General features: G+C 41.5%; 1 protein-coding gene across 1 annotated transcript in view; it reads right to left on the bottom strand.

The window, feature by feature from the left end:
• Positions 1 to 20,830, bottom strand: part of epha4b (eph receptor A4b) — a 177,462-nt gene extending 156,632 nt beyond the window's left edge. The window contains exons 1-2 of the mRNA XM_010786006.1: positions 20,662 to 20,830; positions 5,309 to 5,373 (exon numbers count right to left, since the gene is read on the bottom strand). Of these exons, the coding sequence (XP_010784308.1) occupies positions 5,309 to 5,373; positions 20,662 to 20,779 (183 nt within the window). The 5' untranslated portion in view covers positions 20,780 to 20,830. The remainder of the gene's footprint in view (positions 1 to 5,308; positions 5,374 to 20,661) is intronic.
• Positions 20,831 to 21,420: the final 590 nt, after the last annotated feature.

Below are 21,420 nucleotides of genomic sequence, written 5' to 3'. Positions count from 1 at the left end.
CCATGGAGGCTCCCGGAAGGGGAGGGACTTCGCCTCTCTATACTGCCGCTCAAAATCCCGGCCGGAAGTCCCCGGTTGTTGGGAACTGGTTTCAGTAGAAGCTGCTGGGACTCCCAGCAGCTTTTACTGAAGCCTTTCGAGTAAATCGCCGACACCTCCTCATCTCCACCGCTCCCATGTTTTATTTTGTGTTGCCATAAATTAGTCTCTCTGCGTTTCTGCGCTGGGCTAATGCTAATGCTAATAATGCTAATAAAATGGTGGCTTAACAACACTTTTTTTGAGTTTTACGGGGGGTGGTTTGCAATCCGCCCAGCCAATCAGAAATATAGCTCTGTTCTCACAAGAGAGCCGCATGAGAGTCCCTGCTCTCTAGCAGGGATGGAAAGGGGGTAAAAAGGTTCTCATGAACTAATTTTAGTTCCGGCTCTTTTTGGTGTGAACGCGACATTTCGGAACTATATCGGAATAAAGTGGGAAAAGTACTCCGGTGTGAACGCGGCTATTGTGTTCTTTTCAACCAAATATCTCTCAGAGGGGCGTGGGGAGTGGCCCCTTATTTTCATCTAAAGTAACAGACAGAGAATCAGCACTTTTGAAACAGGGCTGAAACAGGGGGGTTTATGGGATTCTACAATGATCTGTTTGGTGTTTGGAGCCAAACAATTCAGAGACATGTTTTGTATATATCTGAGACCTATCATATATTGATGAAAAACAGTATAATAGGGGACCTTTAAGGGAAAAAGAAAGAAGAGGGAAGAGAGGTGAAGGAAAGAGTGGTAGAGGGAGAGAGGAAAAGAAGAGGTGAATGTTTGTGGAGTGTTGGCATTAATGGGACAATCCCTTCAACTATAACATTTCAAATCAAGAGTCAGCTCGACAACAGCACCACTCGCCTCTTATTTCATCGCCCGTCAATGGACAAAGGGGATCCCAGTCCAGCAGTATGCTTATGGGAAACTGGGCCCAAGTTCAATGAAGTGTGGTTTCAGTGCAAACTGACGCTAAGCCTGCTTATTCTATTTTCATGTCTGAGTGAATATGAGTGATGATGTGTGTCAAGATGACTGAAGGACTGTCTTTGTCCATGCTGCATGTGTGCACAGAGAGAGTGTGTTTTTCTAAGGTGAATGCGTGATTTAGCGCTTAAGAGGTAGGAGTGTGTGTGTGAGAGACACATGGAGAGAAAGAGGCAGCGAGAAGGAGTAGGTAGGACAGAGCTACTTTGTCTCCGGTCATCTGCCACCATCTGTTTCCACTTCTGACTAAGGCAGTAATTGAGAACACTTCTCGCATGAGCAGGAAAACATTTCTATCCACGCACACATATATACCATTCCACACAAGAAAAAAGAACATTTCTATTCCTTAAAGAAAAGTGAAAATAAACCAATGTGGTTTCAGTGTCTCAAGATATCTGATCCATTCAAGGGGAAACTAACTTGATTTTCCTAGACACACACCCAGGCAACACACACACACTGGATGAGTCTGAGTTTGTGGTTAGGGATGAGAGGACCACCATCTTTGTTCTGAGCTCCTGTCATCATCTTTAGACTGAACCTCTAAGCTCCAGAGTGATGAGCACATATCGCCTTACAGTAGTCCAGGCATGTAAACAAAGACACTGATACATACGTACAGGCATGACACACTCTCACATGTGCACACACACTTGCCTACACCAAGACCCACGGGGCTAACTACCTGTCATCCCTAACGTGTTCCTAAATCAAATGAAAGTCGAACGGTAGATGACCTGAGTGAAGAGAGAGTAATAAATAAAGAAAAGAGAGAAGACAGGCCAATAAAAAGCCGCAAAAAAAGGCTTAGAGAAACTTTAGAAAAGGAAGTCCCAGCTAAGGCTGGTTTCTTGAGGTTAATCTGATGTGACGGCCCAACAACCCGGCAAAAGCTTGACGCATTTCACCTCAGAGTCCTGAGCGCTAAAACAGATCCACATAAAAAACACACACATTCTCACATAGTCCCACACACTCAGATGCTTTTAATCCCCACAGCCTCTGCTGAAACGTCTACTGCGTATGAATTGTAGCTCGAACAAAAAACAGCTCTCTCTTGATCCCGACCCAACAGTCCTTCAACTGCAGAAACAGAGAGAAGGAAGAGTCGAGGGGAGAAGAGCAGAAGATTGTTTAAGCTGCTGCAGTTAGCAGACACATATTTCCCTGACAGTTAGTTTAGAGTTTGGAGATTAGAAATATAAAGGAATGTATCGCTGGAGTCTTGCTCGACATTATGTGCTGAGAGCACTCGATTCAATTAAAAGAACAAAACAAGAAACGAGGGAGAAAAATAAAGAAAGTGGGGGGAGAGAGGAATGAATGTTGGTAAATTACAGGCGCGCCTGGCAGCTAAATAGACCCATCTGTGCAGAGCTGAGACCAGTCGGACATCAGAGGACGGTCGCACACACCCCGCACACACACACAAACACACAAAGCTGAGTCCCCAGGGAGTGGTGATTAAAGCATTTATGGGAATAGTCATTGAGGGATAAAGAGGGCTTTATGATGTCTTTGTTTATTTCTTTGTAAGCAGAGTTTGGAGTGGCTGGATTACTGCCACTTCCTGGAGAGCGACTTATTTCCCTAGTTGGCGAGTCTGTTCATTGTCACATTTGCCTGGTGTAAAGCACAGGTGTGTTTATGAACATAAAAACAACCTGCCTGCCCCCATATTTGCTAATGATACAGCAGCAGAGGGAAAAAACCACCCAAAACTGAACTGGGAAAATGTTTGGATAGGCTGAAGAGTTTAAGCTCCCTTTCTTTCTTACTATAAACACATATGAAGGGAAAACTGTTGCCTGTGTTGGTTCAGTCTGAACACAGAAATTAACATTCAGAATGAAACCCTCCCCCACGAAAGCTCACCTCGGCCAATCAGCACCGAGAACGCTTGATTGCTTTGAAGTGAAGCAAAGACGTCGGATCAGGGTTTAAGTTCAACCATTCCCCAGCTTAACATTATATCCCTCGTTCTGCAGTCCTCTGATGGGTACACCTAGTTGGGTGTAATTGGCCCCCAAACTCTGGAACTAGCTCTGGTTGAGTGAGGAGGGGGGATGATGGAGGTAACAGAGATGGAAGATGAAGAAATAATAAGGGGATGGGGGAAATGAGGGCCGGGGAGTGTCTGGGGGAGTAGAGATGCTGTGGGGGGCGTCTGGGGGAGTAGAGATGCTGTGGAGCCCCTCCATTTTCAAACATCATTAAGACATATCTGTTTTGTGTCCCTCACAAGGAACACCCCTGCCTGGTGACAGAAGTGGGTCGCCCCACGCAGTCTCAGGCACATCCTGCCCTGCACGGCTTGGATTAAGCGTGACCTGCAGGGGTCAAGTGTGGTTTTGGACTAATTCAGGCAGACAGTGGTCTCAGATTGGTGGGAATTGCTTCTCGTAAAGACCAATCTTCAGGTTTAAAGGTCAAAGGTCAACTAGATAATCCTTCTGTTATGAAACATAAGACCTTCTCACAGCCCTGGCACTTTTCTTCTCTCAGTCAGTCACTCTCCTATCACCTTCTCCATTCTCTTGTCCTTAACATCAGACCCCTTTCTAGCAATACATCATGGCCATATGTATGTGAGACACAAGAATAATAACATTTAGCAACATTACTTTTGCCAACAGGATTAGAAGCCTATTCTAGACCTTAAGAGCCTCAACAACAACAAATAATAATTTTAAAACTACTTTGACAGAATTCCTTTTCCTCCCTTTTGTTGGTTTATTTTTGCGGCTTCAGATGTACATGCTTTGTCTAGCTTAAATCCTGTTTTCCTTACAGCTCTTTAAAACGAAAAAACATTTTTATTTTATGGCAAAGTCATAGCTAAATGACAACCTAGGATGCTATTTTGGGAAGCAGAAGCATTGTGCGATTTAATTTTCTGTCTTTTTCACTAACAATGACTAACCAGAAAAAGGGGAGGATTATGTTTATCTAGATAACGTTGCATTCATGAGCCGCGAGGCAGAATAAGAAAACCATGAAAGCAAAGACGTTACCAGCTTTAACCAATTTACAAATGTCTTTGGCAGCTGATATTGCTTGATCCTGACCCCAAAGTAAAGAAACACTTGTTTTTACAATGCCTCAGTCCATGCAGTGTTATCTCTGATCTATTTGTCATATTTATTTGACAGCGGGGTTGTGTGTATGCCCATAGAGCCTGTTTCCTCTCAGTTTCTGTAAACATTCAGAGCGGAGATGCCAGATCCCCTACCATGTTGACAGCTCATGAAAAAAGATATACAAGACGGAGGTTATTATTTATATTTTATACTTTCCAGCCAACACATTACTTTGAGGGCAAACTAACAACACATGTGCTTTTCAGGGACCATGATTAAGCCACCCCAAACGGAACCATATTTTCAATAAAAGTAACTTGTGTACTCTTTTCACAGATGGAACGCATTCAGTCCTTCTATAAGAACCTCTGTGAAAAAAGAGTAACAGCCACAAACAACCACAATATGGCCACACAATGAGAGCATTTCAATAAAGTGAACTTGAAACCCTTGATAGCTTGAGAAAGCTCTGCTCACTTTAGCCGCCTCTGCTGCGCACAACCATGAAACTGCGTGTGGCATCCTGCGATTTAACACACTGACGCTGAATAGTGCAGAGGAAGTGTGACACAAGGGGGAATATAACTAATTCAGCGCCATTCAACATCTCCTGCGCTAGAGTGACATAAAGAACCCACTCTTTATTCAATAAACTTCCGTTGTGTTCTTCCTCTCCTCTGATTTCTCTCTTGTCATTTTCTGATTCATGGTGGCTGCACTCCAGACTCCCTTGGTCCCTATACCTAAAAAAGGCTAGTTACATAAGCCCACACACACATGCAGATAACACCGACGTGTACACGACATCTCTTCTTACGTAAGAATATTTACCCCTCCACCCCGTGTCTTAATTCCATCCCAAAAAATCGCAACCCGTAACAAATGGAGGCTTCAGTGCCACAGCGTTTTCAGCGCAGCGGAAATAATTTGTAAATTCCCCCTGCAGACTCCCGATTTAGCAAGAGTGCTGAAGAACCCAATGCTCCCTAAAACACACACTCCAGTGCTGCTGCTGCTGCTGCTGCTAGCTTTGAGTCTTTGCTCCTTCACTGAAAAATGAAACATGTCAACACAACCCGCTAGTTGTGATCTGATTTGTACTTTTGATGCCAGCTCTGCCAGTGTGTGTGTGTGTGTGTGTGTGTGTGTGTGTGTGTGTGTGTGTGTGTGTGTGTGTGTGTTTGTGTGTGTGCATTTACTCACCCCTTCATTTGGGTAAGCCTCCCAGCCCAGGTCGGCCAAGGCTGACATAGAGTCCAGTAACGTAACTGCAAGAACAAGAACAAAAAAGAGCATAAACGTACTGCAGAGCAGATGCATTTCATTGCTAAATCCCCACTTCCTTAAACAATGTTTTTTTCCGCATACAGTTTAAAGATGTCTTGAAAGCATCAGATAACATCAAAACCTTCCATATAAAAAAATCCATGACTTTTATTCATGTTTTATACAAGGTCGCCTTTTGTTGTAGCAGTAGAATCACAAGGCAGTGGTGAACCTATCAATTCAATTTGAAGATTACTGTGGTTGTGCTGCAGCTGTTATGATTCAAGGGGACACAAAGTCAGCCAGTGTGACAGCATCTAGACAGAGGCATATTTTAAAGTTGCATTTACATTTTGGATATTTTAATGATACGCCACAAAAAAGCTCTCGTTTGAATATGGAAGCAGTTGCGTTGTAAGCTTGCGAAATGGCGGTAAAACTGAGTGAGTGTGTTTAAAGGAGAGAAAAGGCTGCGGTCCAGCTGTTACAATAGATCGTGTGGAAGCCATTCATTTACCTTGCTGTTCATGTGTTTTATCAGTAAAACACAAATTCAAACTTTCAAACACAGAAGCAGGCACATGTGGTGGTTTGCACAAATCCATGCCTCCAGTTGTAATAGTGGTCAGAAGTTCTTTATCAAGGTTGAATCTTTAGCTATACAGCAGAAGGGATTTGATTTAATTGAAACATTAAACATGTCACTGTTTAACAGAATTGAAGTATTGAAATCCAGTGTGGATGCCTAAATCCCAACCTATCACCATCCCTGTTATACATCACATTGCCTTTCATCACATGTAATATAGACATTGCTGAGATTCTGGCAACCCAAATACAATAGAGGTGAATTACTTCTGTTTTAGTTAGTTTAATATTGGTACCTTGAGTATCTGCTGATTTGAAACCCATCACATACCCTCTGTCTTCCACTTAAACAACGAAGCTGTTGATACCACATTTGTTTTGATGAACTTTGCTTGACCTATCCATCTGAAAAGGATCTTACTCAAACAGGAATACAGATAAATCCACAACCTATGGCTCAGTCTGCAATACTTCTTTACTCTTGACTCCATGCAATCTTTTCCTCCATGACAGCTGACTTTTTCCTTTTTCAAAAAGAATGAAAACTCATTCCTGGGAAACCCACAGGCCTTTCTGTGAAAGCTGCTCTTACAACGCTATCGAAGAAATAATCCATATAAAAAATGGTGGATTACCCAGACATTGTTTCTGGAGATGGTTATCTCAAGAGCTCAGCCCATGAAGCTGAAACTATCTCCACGAGAGGATATCACTACAGATACGTGAAGAAATATATCAGGTGAACCAACCCTTTCAACAAGGATTTAGTAGGGCTGTGCAATTCATCGTATTTTGATCGCAATTACGATTTTGGCCTGCCACAATTACGAAAACAGGATAATCGAAAAAAACGAATATTTTGCTTTGCTAGGTCATTGCAACATATTTGATCTAATTTATTTTAGTCTAATTTATTTTTATTTATCATATTTATATGTTTAGTAGCTTGTTGAAGTGCGCTCCAAAAAATGTGTTGATCTTGTTTATTGGTATTTATTATTTATTTAAATGTAAATATAAATGTATCATTTATTTTATTTATTTTTGTATTGGTTTTTCAGTTGCATTATACGTTCAGGGTAATCAACAGTTAAAAAGATATTGTTCAAATTATTATTTGCATTTGTTTTAAAGTTCAATAAATGGATGTTTTCAAAGTCAATGAATAATCGTATTTAATAATCGTGATATCAATTATTGACCAAAATAATCGTGATTATGATTTTTGCTATAATCGCACAGCCCTAGGATTTAGTGGTTTAACTTTCATAATGCAGTAAAAAGATGTTGTTGAGTATCAGTGTCATAAAGGACAAAGTTCCTCAGTAGAACATTTCCACAATCTGTGTGTGTGATCTCTGTGACAGGAGGAAGTGGAGGGAGGAAGCAGGGTAAAGAGGGGAAGGTGGCAGGTTGAGCAGCGGGAGGCATAATGAAAACCTGCCCAGATTCTGGAGCACAGTTCTCCACCTGTGTGTGTGTGTCACTTGTTAGTGTGTGTGTGCGGTTTTTAAGGCTTGGCTCAGTCAGGTTCTAATCAAGCCTTCATCACCGCTGACCATTAATATTTAATCAGCTTCCATCTGCAGAGACTGCTGCTTCACTCTTTCTTCACTCTCATTGTGGCGCTTTCAGGTTAACCTCCCTCCATTGAAATCTTTGAACCTATATGCTTTCAATCCACAGATCCGAGATCAGACGGGCGAATCGCTGACCTGACGCAATTCAAACCGACTGCATCACTTTAAAGCAGCGCACTTCTGTATTCCCTCCCATTCTTATAAGCAGTGACCTGGAAAAAAACTATTTCAAAGTAAAAAAGAAAACAGAGTATGCCCTGCTGAATGCAAATGAGCCTAATCACTCAATTGAAGAGGTTTGAAAGTGCCTGTTTACAAGCCCCTCTGTGTATCCATACTGCCTGTAGGTGTAACAAAGGGACTGTAAAATTGGTCCAACCTCCTCTTTTCCTATCTTTCCCCCTCTTTCTCTTCCTCTCGCACCCATGCTGTTCATCAGCCCTCACTGAATCCCAGTCGTTCCCTTCAGCTCAGCACACCATGACAGCAGGGAGGCATGTCATGCTGTATTAGTGTGTGTACATGTGTGTGTGTGCGTGTACACACAACAGTGCCTGCGTACGGATACAGAAAAAATAGTGCATGCAGTATAATGAAACAGACAAGGCTGCACAGTGTAGCGCAGGTGAGAGAGGGAGGGAGAGAGATGGAATGAGAGGGAGATACTAGGGGAGGTGCTGAGCAGATAAAGGTCAGAGGCAGCCTCCAGCCCATGTGTATTCAGACTGAGACTAAAAAACGTTTGGACTGCTTTGCTCAGTTTATGGGCATTTGAGTGGCGTACTGCAATTAGACATAATAGGATAATAATATGTGGTTTCAGGATCCAAAAGAGAGGCTCACACACATTCTCACACAGACACACTCAGAGATGAAAGCTACTATCTATCAACAGGGATTGTGGAATTTACACACATACTCTCAACTGTACCAATTATTCTCCATGACTCACTTACTGCAATACATTTTGCTATGTTTCCCAGAAAGTATAACTGAGTGGAACATCGTTAAAAGGTTGGTTCACTCAAGAAAAACATATTTTCTCCCTTTGCTGATGGTATTTTGTGTGCTTAAAACAATTAAAAATTCAATTTAAACTCACTCACTTAAACTATTTTCTGGTTGTATGGGAACTTGGAACTAGTTGTTCTTAATTAAAATAAAATAATCTGTGGAATATCCCTTTGAGTAAAGATGTGCATTTTATACTTGGTTGTGTTTGCTCTAAAACAGTTTTGCTGTTCAGACGTTGGCTGTTAGCTATCTACCTACGTATGAACCAATTTTCAGATAGAACTCAAGTTTTCTTTGTCGTTTTCCTCTAGTCTGTTTCCTTTTCCCTCTTTTATCTGACTTTTTGTTTAATAAATCATGGGAATAAATGCACATTTTTTAACTCCCATGCATCAATTTATGTTCCGAATGATAGTCCTGTCCTTGACTTAAGAAATGTTGTCAACCAACAATAATACGATTGTGTTGAATAATCGATTTGTTTATATAAGGGACGGATCTGTAAAACTAAGTTTCACCATTAAGAATCATTCAAAAGTACCACTATTCGTCTTTACCAGGCAATACGCAATAATGTTTTTAGGTGTCTTTAGGTTATCTTTTTGCTAATCTGCTGCTTTAAGTGTTAACGACCTTCTCACCTAACTTGGTGCAAAAGCAGATATGAGTATTTCCCAGGAGGTAGAGCTCTCTGAGATGTCTCAAAAACTAGGAAAGTAAAACCAAAAGTATCTGCTAGAAAAACAAGTGTTACCCTTCAAGACACTTTGTGTGTCTGGAGTCACTCATCATCATGTAGAAACATTCCTTAAATTCTAGTCTAGTGTGTTACAGACGCCATTACATATTCCACAACCATTTTGCCGCCCACTGGGAAAACACTCACATACATAAACCTACGCATCAACACTTTTCCTCATCTCCTCACACCTCCTGTCAATACCACTTATCACTAGTGATCAATGACTGGACTCATCAATTATGTATCAGCTATAGCTTCCTGTCTGCTGACATGGCATATAGTCAATGTATTTGCGTGTGTGTGAAAGTGTGTTTGTTTGTGTCGATGATGACGGGAAAACAGAGGAATTATGAAGATGTGTAGTGTTCTTCCCCCAAACAAAAACAAAGCCACACCTCTTATCTATCTGTCCATCCATCTCTAAACACCCCCCATCTGTTAGCCTCTCTCTCTCTTCTCGTTCTCCAGGGAACTGGCTAAATTGTGTGTGTGTGAAATCTAAGCCTCTGCCAGGCCTGCTTTGGCTCAGAATAAAAACATCAAGCTCATCAGTCAGTCATTCAGGCCAGGCTAATATTGGATTTTATAACCAGTATACTCTTTATCTCTTTCTCTAACACACACACACACACACACACACACACACACACACACACACACACACACACACACACACACACACACACACACACACACACACTGAGTCACACACATTAGGAGGGTGCCAGTGGCACAAAGAGAAAGACTGCTCAATAAGACCACCACGCAGACTCAATATAGAGTACAATATGTGACTACATAATGAGTTCATAAGATCTCTTCAGCTCAGTAAAAAGGATATTACATTGGTAGATGTTATATATAACGAAGGGGGAAGGGGGGGATTGCTGACACGACACTCCACATGCTGATGCTACATGTATAAGCCTCATTGTTTTTTCTTCATCAGCTTAAAGCATTTTCACCCAGGTTTAATGTCCCCACACATCCCAAAAGTTGTTTTCCTGCTGCAAGAAAACGCTGACATGTACAGTTCACAGCAATCAAGGTGTTCCTGTGGCAGAACATATTATATATTATATAAAAAGAGAAGGGATAAATTGAGAGAATAAGCAAATGAGATTTGCTGATCGCTTTTGTTAATAGAAAATAATCTGAAATATATACCACTGTTTTGCAGAGGTTATGGGTGGTATATACAGGTATACGTATATGTTTTTGGTATAACGTCGTTTTTAATCCGATTCTTATTATTCATGTTAAACCTTACAATACATTCAGTACGTTTTCTTGATTTCTCTTTTTTTTATATAATTTGGAAATACACCTTAGAGTTAGATGAGAGGATAAATACCACTCGTGCCTGTTCACTAAATATTAGACTATTGCCTATAAATGTTATATTTCACCCCGTATCAAGGTTTTAACAGCTTCTAATCTCACCCTATGTTGTCCGAAATGTTAAACAAATAAAACAAGAAATTCAGCAGAAATACATCATCGCTAAGATTAAAATCCATTCTTCAAGACAACCTCATAAAATGTCAATAAAATGGAAGATAAAATACACAGTAGCGTATCAACTCAGATACATGCTCCAGTACATAAAGGCTTTTCAGCTTGCTCCACATACCGAGATAATTTACTGTACTCAAATACACCCAGATGGAAGAAATAAATAAAACAGTAATACAACTGCACACAAGTACACACACACATGCACCCAATATCTCAGTATTGGAGCCGCCGCACACACACACCTTCCCCTGCCTCCACTCCACTGAGAGAGCAGCCAGAGAGCCTGATGAAGGAGTGGGAAGAGTTGAGCTCTGAACTTTAGGAACAAACTGGCATCGCAGCTCGACTGCAGCTCCTAATCTCTGCTGTCTTTTCATCAGTCATCTCTCCACTCATCCACAAACCACCAGAGGCACTCAATCAGTCCTCTTTCTCTTAGTTTTTCTCTCTCCTTCTGTGCGCTCATCCTTCATGGCACTTCATTGAAGCTGTGTGTTCCTTCCTATCCTTGAACTATTGAATGAATGCATTACGTCAGGTGATCTATCTTGCACCTGGCATTTATGTTTAAGGAAAAGGCCTCTCAATTGGCAATAGGGGACGTTCAAAAATGGCACTTGACAACATTTTGACATTTTTATAGGTTGTTTTTTTCATCCTCAAATGTGTTTTAACATAGACACCTGAGGTATGTTTTACTCATAATTGAACATTTTGAATTACTCATCATGTAAATGTTACTTTAAGCCTATAGTTCAAAAATGTGTAATCCAATCCAGTCCAATCCAACTTTATTTATATAGCCCATTTAAAAACAACAGTTGACCAAAGTGTTGTACACCAATAAATATATAAAAAGCAGCATAAATGGATTTAGACAAAACCGATAGGACAAAAAAAAATGTAAAAGCACGAGACAATGAAACCACACTTACTGTATAGCCACAGACGGAAAAACTCATACACGATGTAAACACATTTGTATTGTTATGTCAACACTCCTTTCTTTTGAGCTCCTTTCATTGGTTTTCTGTGCAGTTAGTTTCACATGCATGCGTCAAGTTGCCGTTAAAAAGTGAGAGATTTTAAAGCAAAACTGCTATGAATTGTATTCACGCTTTAATATGTGTGTTTTTCCTAAAGCGGGCATATCCCAATGTAATTTCCTTATTTCAGTGAGTGATGTTGGCAGGATGATGGGATCTAGCATGGTTTAGGAGAGAAAATGTTATTCTTATTTGAGTATGATAGCTTTCTGCAAACTGAATGTGTCTATGAATAATTCAAGGATTTTAAATTAAATTCTAATCCTAATTCTGCTTTGATTCAGTTCAATTACCCCAGTTTTCTAACTTCCCATTCCGCTCAGAGGAATGTAATGTTGATCCTCCACACTTCGACAAACACAGAATGAAATTGGGTTGAACAGATGATTACACAGTAGCCTATAGCTTTACAAATGAGTGATAGACAGGAGCAGATCACTGAAGGTAAAAAGTGATTCTGTGAAATCAAATTCAATTAGCTTTTACATGCATGGCTAAATAGTGGTTGGGTGTGTAATAATGAGTTAATTGAAAAGTGAATCAAAGCATAATCAAAGTAACAATAATAATCATTTACATTTAAATTGCATAAAAAAAGCTCCTAAACGTTTGACTGGATTGACTGGTTTGATAATAATTAGCTTCAACATAAAACCATTTATAAATGAGCTTGATTTCAAGATTTATTTATTGCAACTATAACCATATTAAATCTATGACAATCTTTATTGTTAAATAGCCATATCTGTAATTATCATTTCAACGGGATACTTGAATACACATACACACTCCATTCCAAGTTGGCGGTGCCTTTAATTAATCACATGGATGTAAATCTGGACCGATGTTTTTCTTTTCTTTTTTATCAGATAGGATAGGACAGCCACAGTTAGACAGGAAGGGGGTGAAGAGGGGATGGCATGCTTCCTTTTTGTTAATACATTCTCCTTGTTAAACTCATACAAGGAGGAATCTTGTTTACATTAGCAAAGCAAAACTTTTGCAGGAAAATAAAAAGAGACAGGATGATGCACCTACATTATTTATCAAAAGCTCTTACTGTAAGTTTAAACTGTGAGGTTGAATTTTATAAACCGGCAGAAATTAGACACAGCTACCCAGTAGTAACCCAACTTCAGGTAAGATAAGTCAAGATAATTACCTTGACATTAAAATTGAACTAAATGACATCTATTTTGAATTACACTTTTTACAAGTACATTTTAAACATACTTTCAACTAAGCACAAAAAGTAGAAGTATACTTGTATACACTTTTGTATACTTACATTATATTTCTAATACACTAAAGCATACTATTTTTTTACCTGGGCACAATTGTAATTAAGTAGTAAATCTACTTAGTTTCTTCCCACCTCTGCTGAGACATCTGTTTGGGTTGAGTTCACCAGAATGATTGTCCTCAGCAGCCATCACAGACCTCCTGCCGGGGCACTCGTTCATGGTGTTGTGCGACCTCTCTCTAAGAAGTCTGCAGATAGCAGGAATGTTACAGTAAGAGCAGAGGAAGGTCTTTGAATGCATCGTGAGGCTGAGCTTTAATCCCCAGGGGTTTAGAGGAAACTCACCTGATCCATTCGCTCTCCTATCTCTCTCTCACAGACTCATGGAATTCGACGACTCGATGGCAGGCCTTGAAATGCAAATATTGAGCTCCGTGGAGGAAAGAGTGAAAGAGAGAAAGAGTGATTCATGCAGAGGGCAGGGGACGAGAAGAGGAGACACTGGGGAGGACAGAGAGGCGGTTTAAAACACGGAGACTTTACATGCATACTGAACAATACCTGCTGCCATCCAGCCGTTTGAAACCCATGCAGGGGATGTCCCAAAGACACTATCACATTCCTCTTCATAAAGTCAGGCATCAGACGTTTGCAGAAGCTGACAGAGACACTGCAGAGGATGGAGAACGCTAACTAAACTAATCCTGATTAACGCTGACACTAAGAAATGTTACTACTGGGCTACTTACTGCGAGCCGTCTCTCCGGTTTTGCACCAATTTCTCGGTTATTTTCGTGTTAAATGCAGAACTTGTCATCTATGATGTGACAGAAGAAGGTTGGAGATGTGTGACTGCACTGAAAGCACTTTATACAGCCATGGACCGGGCATCAGACGTTTGCAGAAGCTGACAGAGACACTGCAGAGGATGGAAAACGCTAACTAAACTAATCCTGACATTAAAACTTACGCTAATGAGTAATGACTACTTCTTACTACGTGCCGTCCCTCCGGTTTTGCACAAATGTCTCAATTCATTTATTTATTGCAGACCTTAACATCTTATATGTGACAGAAGAAGGTTGGAGATGTGTGTCTGCAATGAAAACACTTAACACATGTGTTTTTTGATATATCGGCGGGTAGGGGCAGATCTCTTTACACCGGTCGTATCTCCAGTGTGTTTTGTAATTCTGATTTCCAGCAGCAGCAGAGGGAATCTTCTCCTGTGTGTGTGTGTGTGTGTGTGTGTGTGTGTGTGTGTGTGTGTGTGTGTGTGTGTGTGTGTGTGTGTGTGTGTGTGTGTGTGTGTGTGTGTGTGTGTGTGTGTGTGTGTGTGTGTGTGTGTGTGTGTGTCTGAATGCTGGTTGAACGCTTACTGTGTTGAACTGTGACACCCAGTCAGATCCAGACACTTGTTTTTTTTAATAAGCTTCTTCCACCAGTATGCCAACAACTCATCAAGGGCAAAGAGCAACAAAACATCCACATACACAAAACCATGAGTGTGCGCACACATGGGCACACAAACCAAAGACCTTGAAAAATCAGTAGCTTGCAGAACAAACCACGGACACATGAGCCTACGCACAAGCTCTAACCGTGACGCATCCCTCCATTCATTTAAAAAACTGAATTAAAATAGCTTATGCAGAGTGAATGAGCGGTGATAGATAAAGCTTTTTACACAGAGTAATAACAATAACGTTGTCTTTCTCTATAAATTGTTGCATGTGTTTCTCCCTTTTTGTCTTTTTCTTGACCTTTTTGGGGCTCTTGTGTAGTCCTTATGACATTCCTCCTGATAGGACAGGAACACACACACACACACACACACACACACACACACACACACACACACACACACACACACACACACACACACACACACACACACACACACACACACACACACACACACACACACACACAGCTGTCACACAGTGGTTGGTCACAGGAGGGTAAATTGGCTCAGAATCACACAAGTGAGCCACAGCAGTGGAGACAGTAAGGAAATGTGCCATATATAAAAGTGTGCTTCTTATACAGGTTGCTACTGTTTGTTGACACCCATATGCCATACGCACACACCCCTGCAGTAATTGTCTCTCCTGCAACTTGTCTGTCTGCCCTGCTGCCTCCGTCAAGTCAAAGCTAAACCAATTTGCACCCTCGTCGACATCAAGCAGTAAACAACGAGACCGAACAAGCATAACTAGCAGAACACTGAAGCTAAAGGAGATAAGTGGCGGATGTGCTTCAGGGAAATTCAGCAGGGAATTATTCCAGAAAAACATCCCTAACCAACATAGAAACATTTTGAAGCTCGACCCTGTTTGACCGCACAATATTAATGCATCAAAAGCTTTAGCTCTTCTTGTGTCTCAAGAGAAATGTCCAACACAGGAATACAAATCAGCAATTGGGGTCATAAAAACAACAAGAAGACAAGCAAAAAAGATAAGCATTCGTGACTTGCAAGAAGCCTTCTGAGAAGCTATAGAAATACTACCTTTGTCAACGAAGGCTATTTCAAATCTTTGAACACAGAGGGGCTGTACACACGTTGATATAAAATAAGCCCATTTGAACAATTTCAAGAATGCGCTGATTAAATATGTATACGAATGTTTTCCTATGAATCTTTTCTAAAAAGTCAAATCGAGAGGAATCTATATAGATGTTTTCTGGAAGTTAAATTTCTAGTTTCCAAGTCCTCAGGTATTTTGCTCTCATAAAACAGAGAAGAGGGTCAGAAAACACACTATAGCTACGGCTGACCCAAATCCTCGGCCGTTTGTTTGCAAAGCTGCCTAATGCAGGCTTTCAGAGCCACGGCACGAGCCAAGCCTGCAGAGCAAACAAGACGGGAAAAACAGAAAGAGAGGGAGAGGTATGGAAACAAACAAATTCAATCTGGACAAATTAAAGGTCAGGACAGGGGGTGCTGGGATAGGGGCGGGTAGAAAGTGGTCAAGGCCCACTGATCAGTGATTTGAGCAGCAGTTAAGGGCTTGTTCAGAGGGGGAGGGGGTCAACAGATGTGGCGGGGGCCCACTTATTCCCAAACATGACTACAGCCATCACACTGGGGGAAGGCTTGCTTTGACATTAATGAACTGTGCATCCGACTGGAATCATTCAAGCTTAAAAACTGTTCAACTTCAGGACTAGCTGTTAAAGGCACACACATGTTCACCTCACTGATGGGAACTGAAAGAATGTTTTGCTGTTTTCTTTATCAACTTGTATAAATTAAATGATATACACACTGATATGCAACAAAAACGTTTAACATTACATTATTACATTACATTTAACTTGTTAGACGCTTTTATCCAAAGCGACTTACATACATTCAGTACTGTGGACAATCCCTACAGGAGCAATTTGGGGTGAAGTGTCTTGCCCAGGGACACAACGACATGCTGACTGCAGTGGGACTCAAACTTGCTACCCCCTGATTCAAAGTTCAGCGCACTACCTACTGAGCCACAGCCTCCCTTTTAAGTGATGAGTTCACTCATAAAGCATGCAAAACAAAAAATAAAAGTCCCAGACATATTTATTCTATGGCTGTACTGAAGTTCATTAGCTACTGTAAAGTTGTGTTTGAATGTGTTCACATCATTAGAAGAAAAACTAAATGTATGCTTATATACAGTATACCAATAACGAAGTCCAGCGGCTTTTCCTATTATTTTTAAAAAGGCACAGTCTGCATATCATCTCCTTGCTTAATGTGTGCGAAAGCCCCACTGTAAAAAGTGACTATTTGTGGCTTTATGGGGGGCAGTGACTTCCTGTAAACCCCCATAAAACCGTGAATGCTTTTAGTCTCCGGTTAGTGCACAGATTAAAAAGATATAAACTTTGTAAGATTTTAAAGTTCTTGTAGGCAAATGTATTTTTACACTTTTACGCAGCCTGCTAGCTATTTCCCTTGTTTCCAGGCTTTATGTCAAGCTTAGCCAGCTGCTGACTCCAGCTTCATGTTTAACAGACGTGACGTAGAAATTGATCTACTCTGTAGGAAAAAACTACTGGCTACACTCAAACAAAACACAAAGGCTCTGTGGTTGATCAATAGAATAAATGTGTGTGTTATTTAACTTTTTGATTAATTAGTAACTACCTCACTTTCTTTGTTCTTTTTTCGTCCTTATGGTTATTAAATCTTTTGTTTTATGACACAGATTCTCTCTTGTGGATTTGTCTGTATAATTTCAGCCTCCCTCTATCTTTTGCTCTCCCTCACACACACACACACACACACACACACACACACACACACACACACACACACACACACACACACACACACACACACACACACACACACTGAATCCACGAGGTGAAGCCCTCACAGCAGAATCCTTCTGTGTCACTGAGCTGTATTTATAACCCCATCTATCACCCAGCCCCGGAAATTCATGACACTATTCTCTGGACCAAGACCACCAAACTGCCCCCTAGCCATACATTACGATAGGAAGCGTGTATGTGGGCATGCATGTGCACATACATCTATCAGGTATGGGCCTGTGTGAGGCAGATAAAGGAGCTCGAGTAGGGAGAAAAGGGAACATATGAAACAAGGGGATTAAAGATGGAGGAGGAGTAGAGGAGGTGGACGGGAAAATCATGAGTGTGCTCGTGCTTTCTGTCTACCTCCGGTGCTCTCTGATGAGAACAGAGATCTATATCCTCTTCTGTCCAAGGTCATGGTTGTTACATGGGACCATAGCAATCTCCCAGACCCACACACACAGTGGAATTATGGCTCTGCCGATAACTACAAGCAACCATTATAGATTAAAGCAATTAAACCAGAGGAGACCTTTGACCCAACATTATACCACAGTCAGGAGCTTATGTGAATCATACGAAGAGGGCATGCTTTACATATGCTTGCCTCTGCACTAACTGCTCACCCTCATGTTAACCTTACAAAGCAATACAGCATCCCCCACCCCCCCAGCACCCTGAGGGCAATCCAATAAAAAGCTTCAATTGTACTGTAGTTCCGAGACCAATTACAGATTACATCAAACCCCAAGACTATAACATAAAACCACAGATGAGTCACTTCTTTCCCATGTTTAGTTGTTCTTCCCTTCCCTTTCTGCCATCTCTTGATTATTAATTCAATGATGTATGTGAGTGTATGTATCCACTCACATGCTGTTTTCAGGGAGAGTTTGGAGTAAAATCACTCATCCACCTTCATTAGCATACTCTATTACACAGTGGAAGAAAGCATAGGGCTGGGGGCTCCCAGTCATACTCCGATGTTTTCTAGGATTGAGGTGGTTTATTTATAGAAAGAGAGGGGAGATACAAAAATAGAAATAGTCTGCTCCCCTTCCTCCAAGAAGCTGCACAAAGAGGAGGGTGCAAAAAAGGGAGGTGTAGGTGCAAAGAAATGACAAAAGGGGAAAAGATACTCCGTGTTGGAAAGGATACAGAGAGGAACTAAAGATGGGATGAAGACAGCGGGACTTAAACAAACCATGGGACCACTGAGCATCCACCCTGCGGTTACATCAGTATGCCCTCAGGGTTCAGACAGAGGGTGTGTTGGGCTCCCTCTGCTGGTGCACAAAAACTCATCCACTCCTCTTCCTCTTTTTTTCTGGTGGTAACAAAGACCTTCAGAGCACGCTCTTCATCAAAACAACTTCTGAATGATCACTTGTCCTCTATATCTCAACCCCTAATTCGAGCAGGTTAAAACAATTCTATCAATTCTGGCAGGTCCATCCTCAGAACGGAGTTTCGTGGAAATGCCAACAATTTTAGAGCAGATCAATAGCCCTGTTTGTAAACTTGTTGACAGCTTAACACTATTTGCCCTATCAGAGGGACTGTGTTCTTAATCGAGCCTTGAGAGGTCTGTCTCTTCTTTTATGACAGCCTTGCGTCTACTCGACAGACTCAGAGGGAATGTCCTGGAATAACACGACTATACCGAGATACGTGGGTGCAGAATATGCACACTCGTAGACAAACGCAAGGTGTGCACACACACATACACACACACAGGCAAAAGGAAGAGCAATCCCCGTGCAGTTGAAGGATAACGGGAAGGCCGAAAAGGTTAACGCAGGGCACAGAAAGACGGACAAAAACGGCTTCATTGACACATCCTCTACATATAAACACAAACAATGGGCTTATACTGTAGGCGCCCTTTAGGACAGTAGTCTAAAACAGTAGGACCAGAGGCAGGTAATCGCAAACAGATGTGGACTGGCAGTGTTTATCTGAGCAATCTGACTGGTCACTCACTTTAACAATTCTCAGGTAGGACACACACGTAGTTGTTAATCTATATCAACAGGAGTTTCCTTTTGATTCCAATTGGTTTCATCATTCATGCTCATTTCAATGAATATTTCAACAGTGTTAAGTGTCTCCTTCATGTGCATTGTCTCCTGCTGTTAAAACATATCTCCACTCTCTCTCCCTGTACCCTCCAGAGCCTTTGTTCTGCGTGAACTCCACGGAGCTGTGACATACATTCAGCTCATACTGTCAAAGTGAGACAGACACAGGAGATCCCATCCAACCTCAGCCTGTCATTGTGTGCAGGAGTTTAAGGTGAATTATTTGAGTGTTTAACCTAAGCCAGACTTTTTATGTGTGTGTGAGTAGGGGGAACAAAACTGAGAAACTAGAGCTTTGTTGAGCCACAGAGCAGGAATGACTGAAGCTTTGGGGAAAACTAAATTAAATGATTCACAGAATGAAAATAATCTCACAGCTGTATCAAACCCTGTCTGAAAGCCTGCCAGCGAAAACAACACACACTTCTGATTTTGTCCAAACAACCATCTGCTTTTATAAACACATCATTGTGAAAACAACTTGTGCAAACCGGTCTGTTCTGACCTCCCTTTATTTCAACTTCCCATTAAACAAGCCAGCTACCATGTTTCCGCCCAGCAAGCAGTCAGGAGTAGTTAGTGAGTAAATGCATTGGCTAATTTCAGGCCAAGCATCGATGTTAATACAATAACTGAGAGAGGCTCAGCAGCAGCGTGTGACAAATGTAATGTAATTGCTGCTCCTCATTTGCAGACAGGGCTACAGCAGGAGGGGAACAAAAACATGTATCAGTGCTTTATAATGAAGATATCTATAATTAAAATGGATTTTGGCAGATATGTCAATGTTGTTTTGGCGTAATCCTTCTAAGTTAGGCTACTTTAATGCAAGACACATAGTTCCAGAGATGAATACAAATGTGAAGAAGCTCTCCGATGTCAGAAAGTGAAATGTCTTCATCAGCCCTCTCTATCTTCAGCATGGCAGGGTTGCCTTGTGTGTATATATCATACAAATTTAATGTCAGTATGCTCGGAAAAGAAAAACGTGACGAACAGTTTTCCCCCTCTCTCTCGCTATCTCCGCTTTTCTTTATACATGATTCATAACCGAGCCGAGCACTTAACGGGAGTCTCCGTCGCTCTTACCCGGGCAAGTGGAACCGCGGGAAGGGGCTCCCCATCCGCCGACACACGCAGCAAACAACCCGTGTCAACTCCCTCACTCACCTTCATTCTCCGGGTAATTCCTTAAGGCTCGGCACGGCGACAACGCGTGAAAAAGAAGAAGCAGGGAGGACAGGAGGGGAAGGGATGGATAGATCCACAGGACGCGTGCTGGTGCCATTTTTCAGGCTGCGCTGCGCCCTCGCTGCATCCCTGTTAGCGGTGTAGAGTCGGTGAGCGCAGCCTTGCGATTGGGGAGAGAGGGAGAGAGAGAGCAGGGGAGAGGGCAGGAGGGGAGAGAGAGAGGAGGAGACGCTGGGAAGGAGGGTCTACAACCAGCTGAGTCTAGTCAATCAGCCGCCTGGCTCTAGGGTTGTATGGAAGGCCTTTGGAGACTCATCACACTAGAGAACACTGTACACAATAATTTATGATAATGATTTAGCCCTGATATGCAGTTTTAACATGTATTGAATTCATCTTCTTACCAAAAATGATGAAGACTCAAGGACATAATCACATTTTCGTAATCTCTTCAAGGCCATCCTAAACTGAAAATCATGCACAGTGTGCTTCAGAGTATAAATCACTGTACATGTCAAAGCAAAATCAAACCATTTATTGGGATCAGATGGTTACAATTATGTTTTTTCTTAAATGTCATTGCTTTGCCATTTGTTATTATTTTAAGTAAATGCTTAAAGGTAAAATAAATGTGGTTTTTTTTGCACAGCTGTATTCTATGTTCTACCCATTTACAGCAGATCAAAGAGTGACAGCTGTGCATCCCATCCCCCTTCCAGGACCAATGAAAGGGATTAT

Source organism: Notothenia coriiceps, unplaced genomic scaffold (genome assembly GCF_000735185.1).
Source record: "Notothenia coriiceps isolate Sejong01 unplaced genomic scaffold, NC01 NC01_scaffold00000969, whole genome shotgun sequence".
Lineage (NCBI taxonomy): Eukaryota > Metazoa > Chordata > Actinopteri > Perciformes > Nototheniidae > Notothenia > Notothenia coriiceps.
Note: the sequence above shows the minus strand (reverse complement) of the source record. Positions and strands in the feature narration are given on the sequence as shown.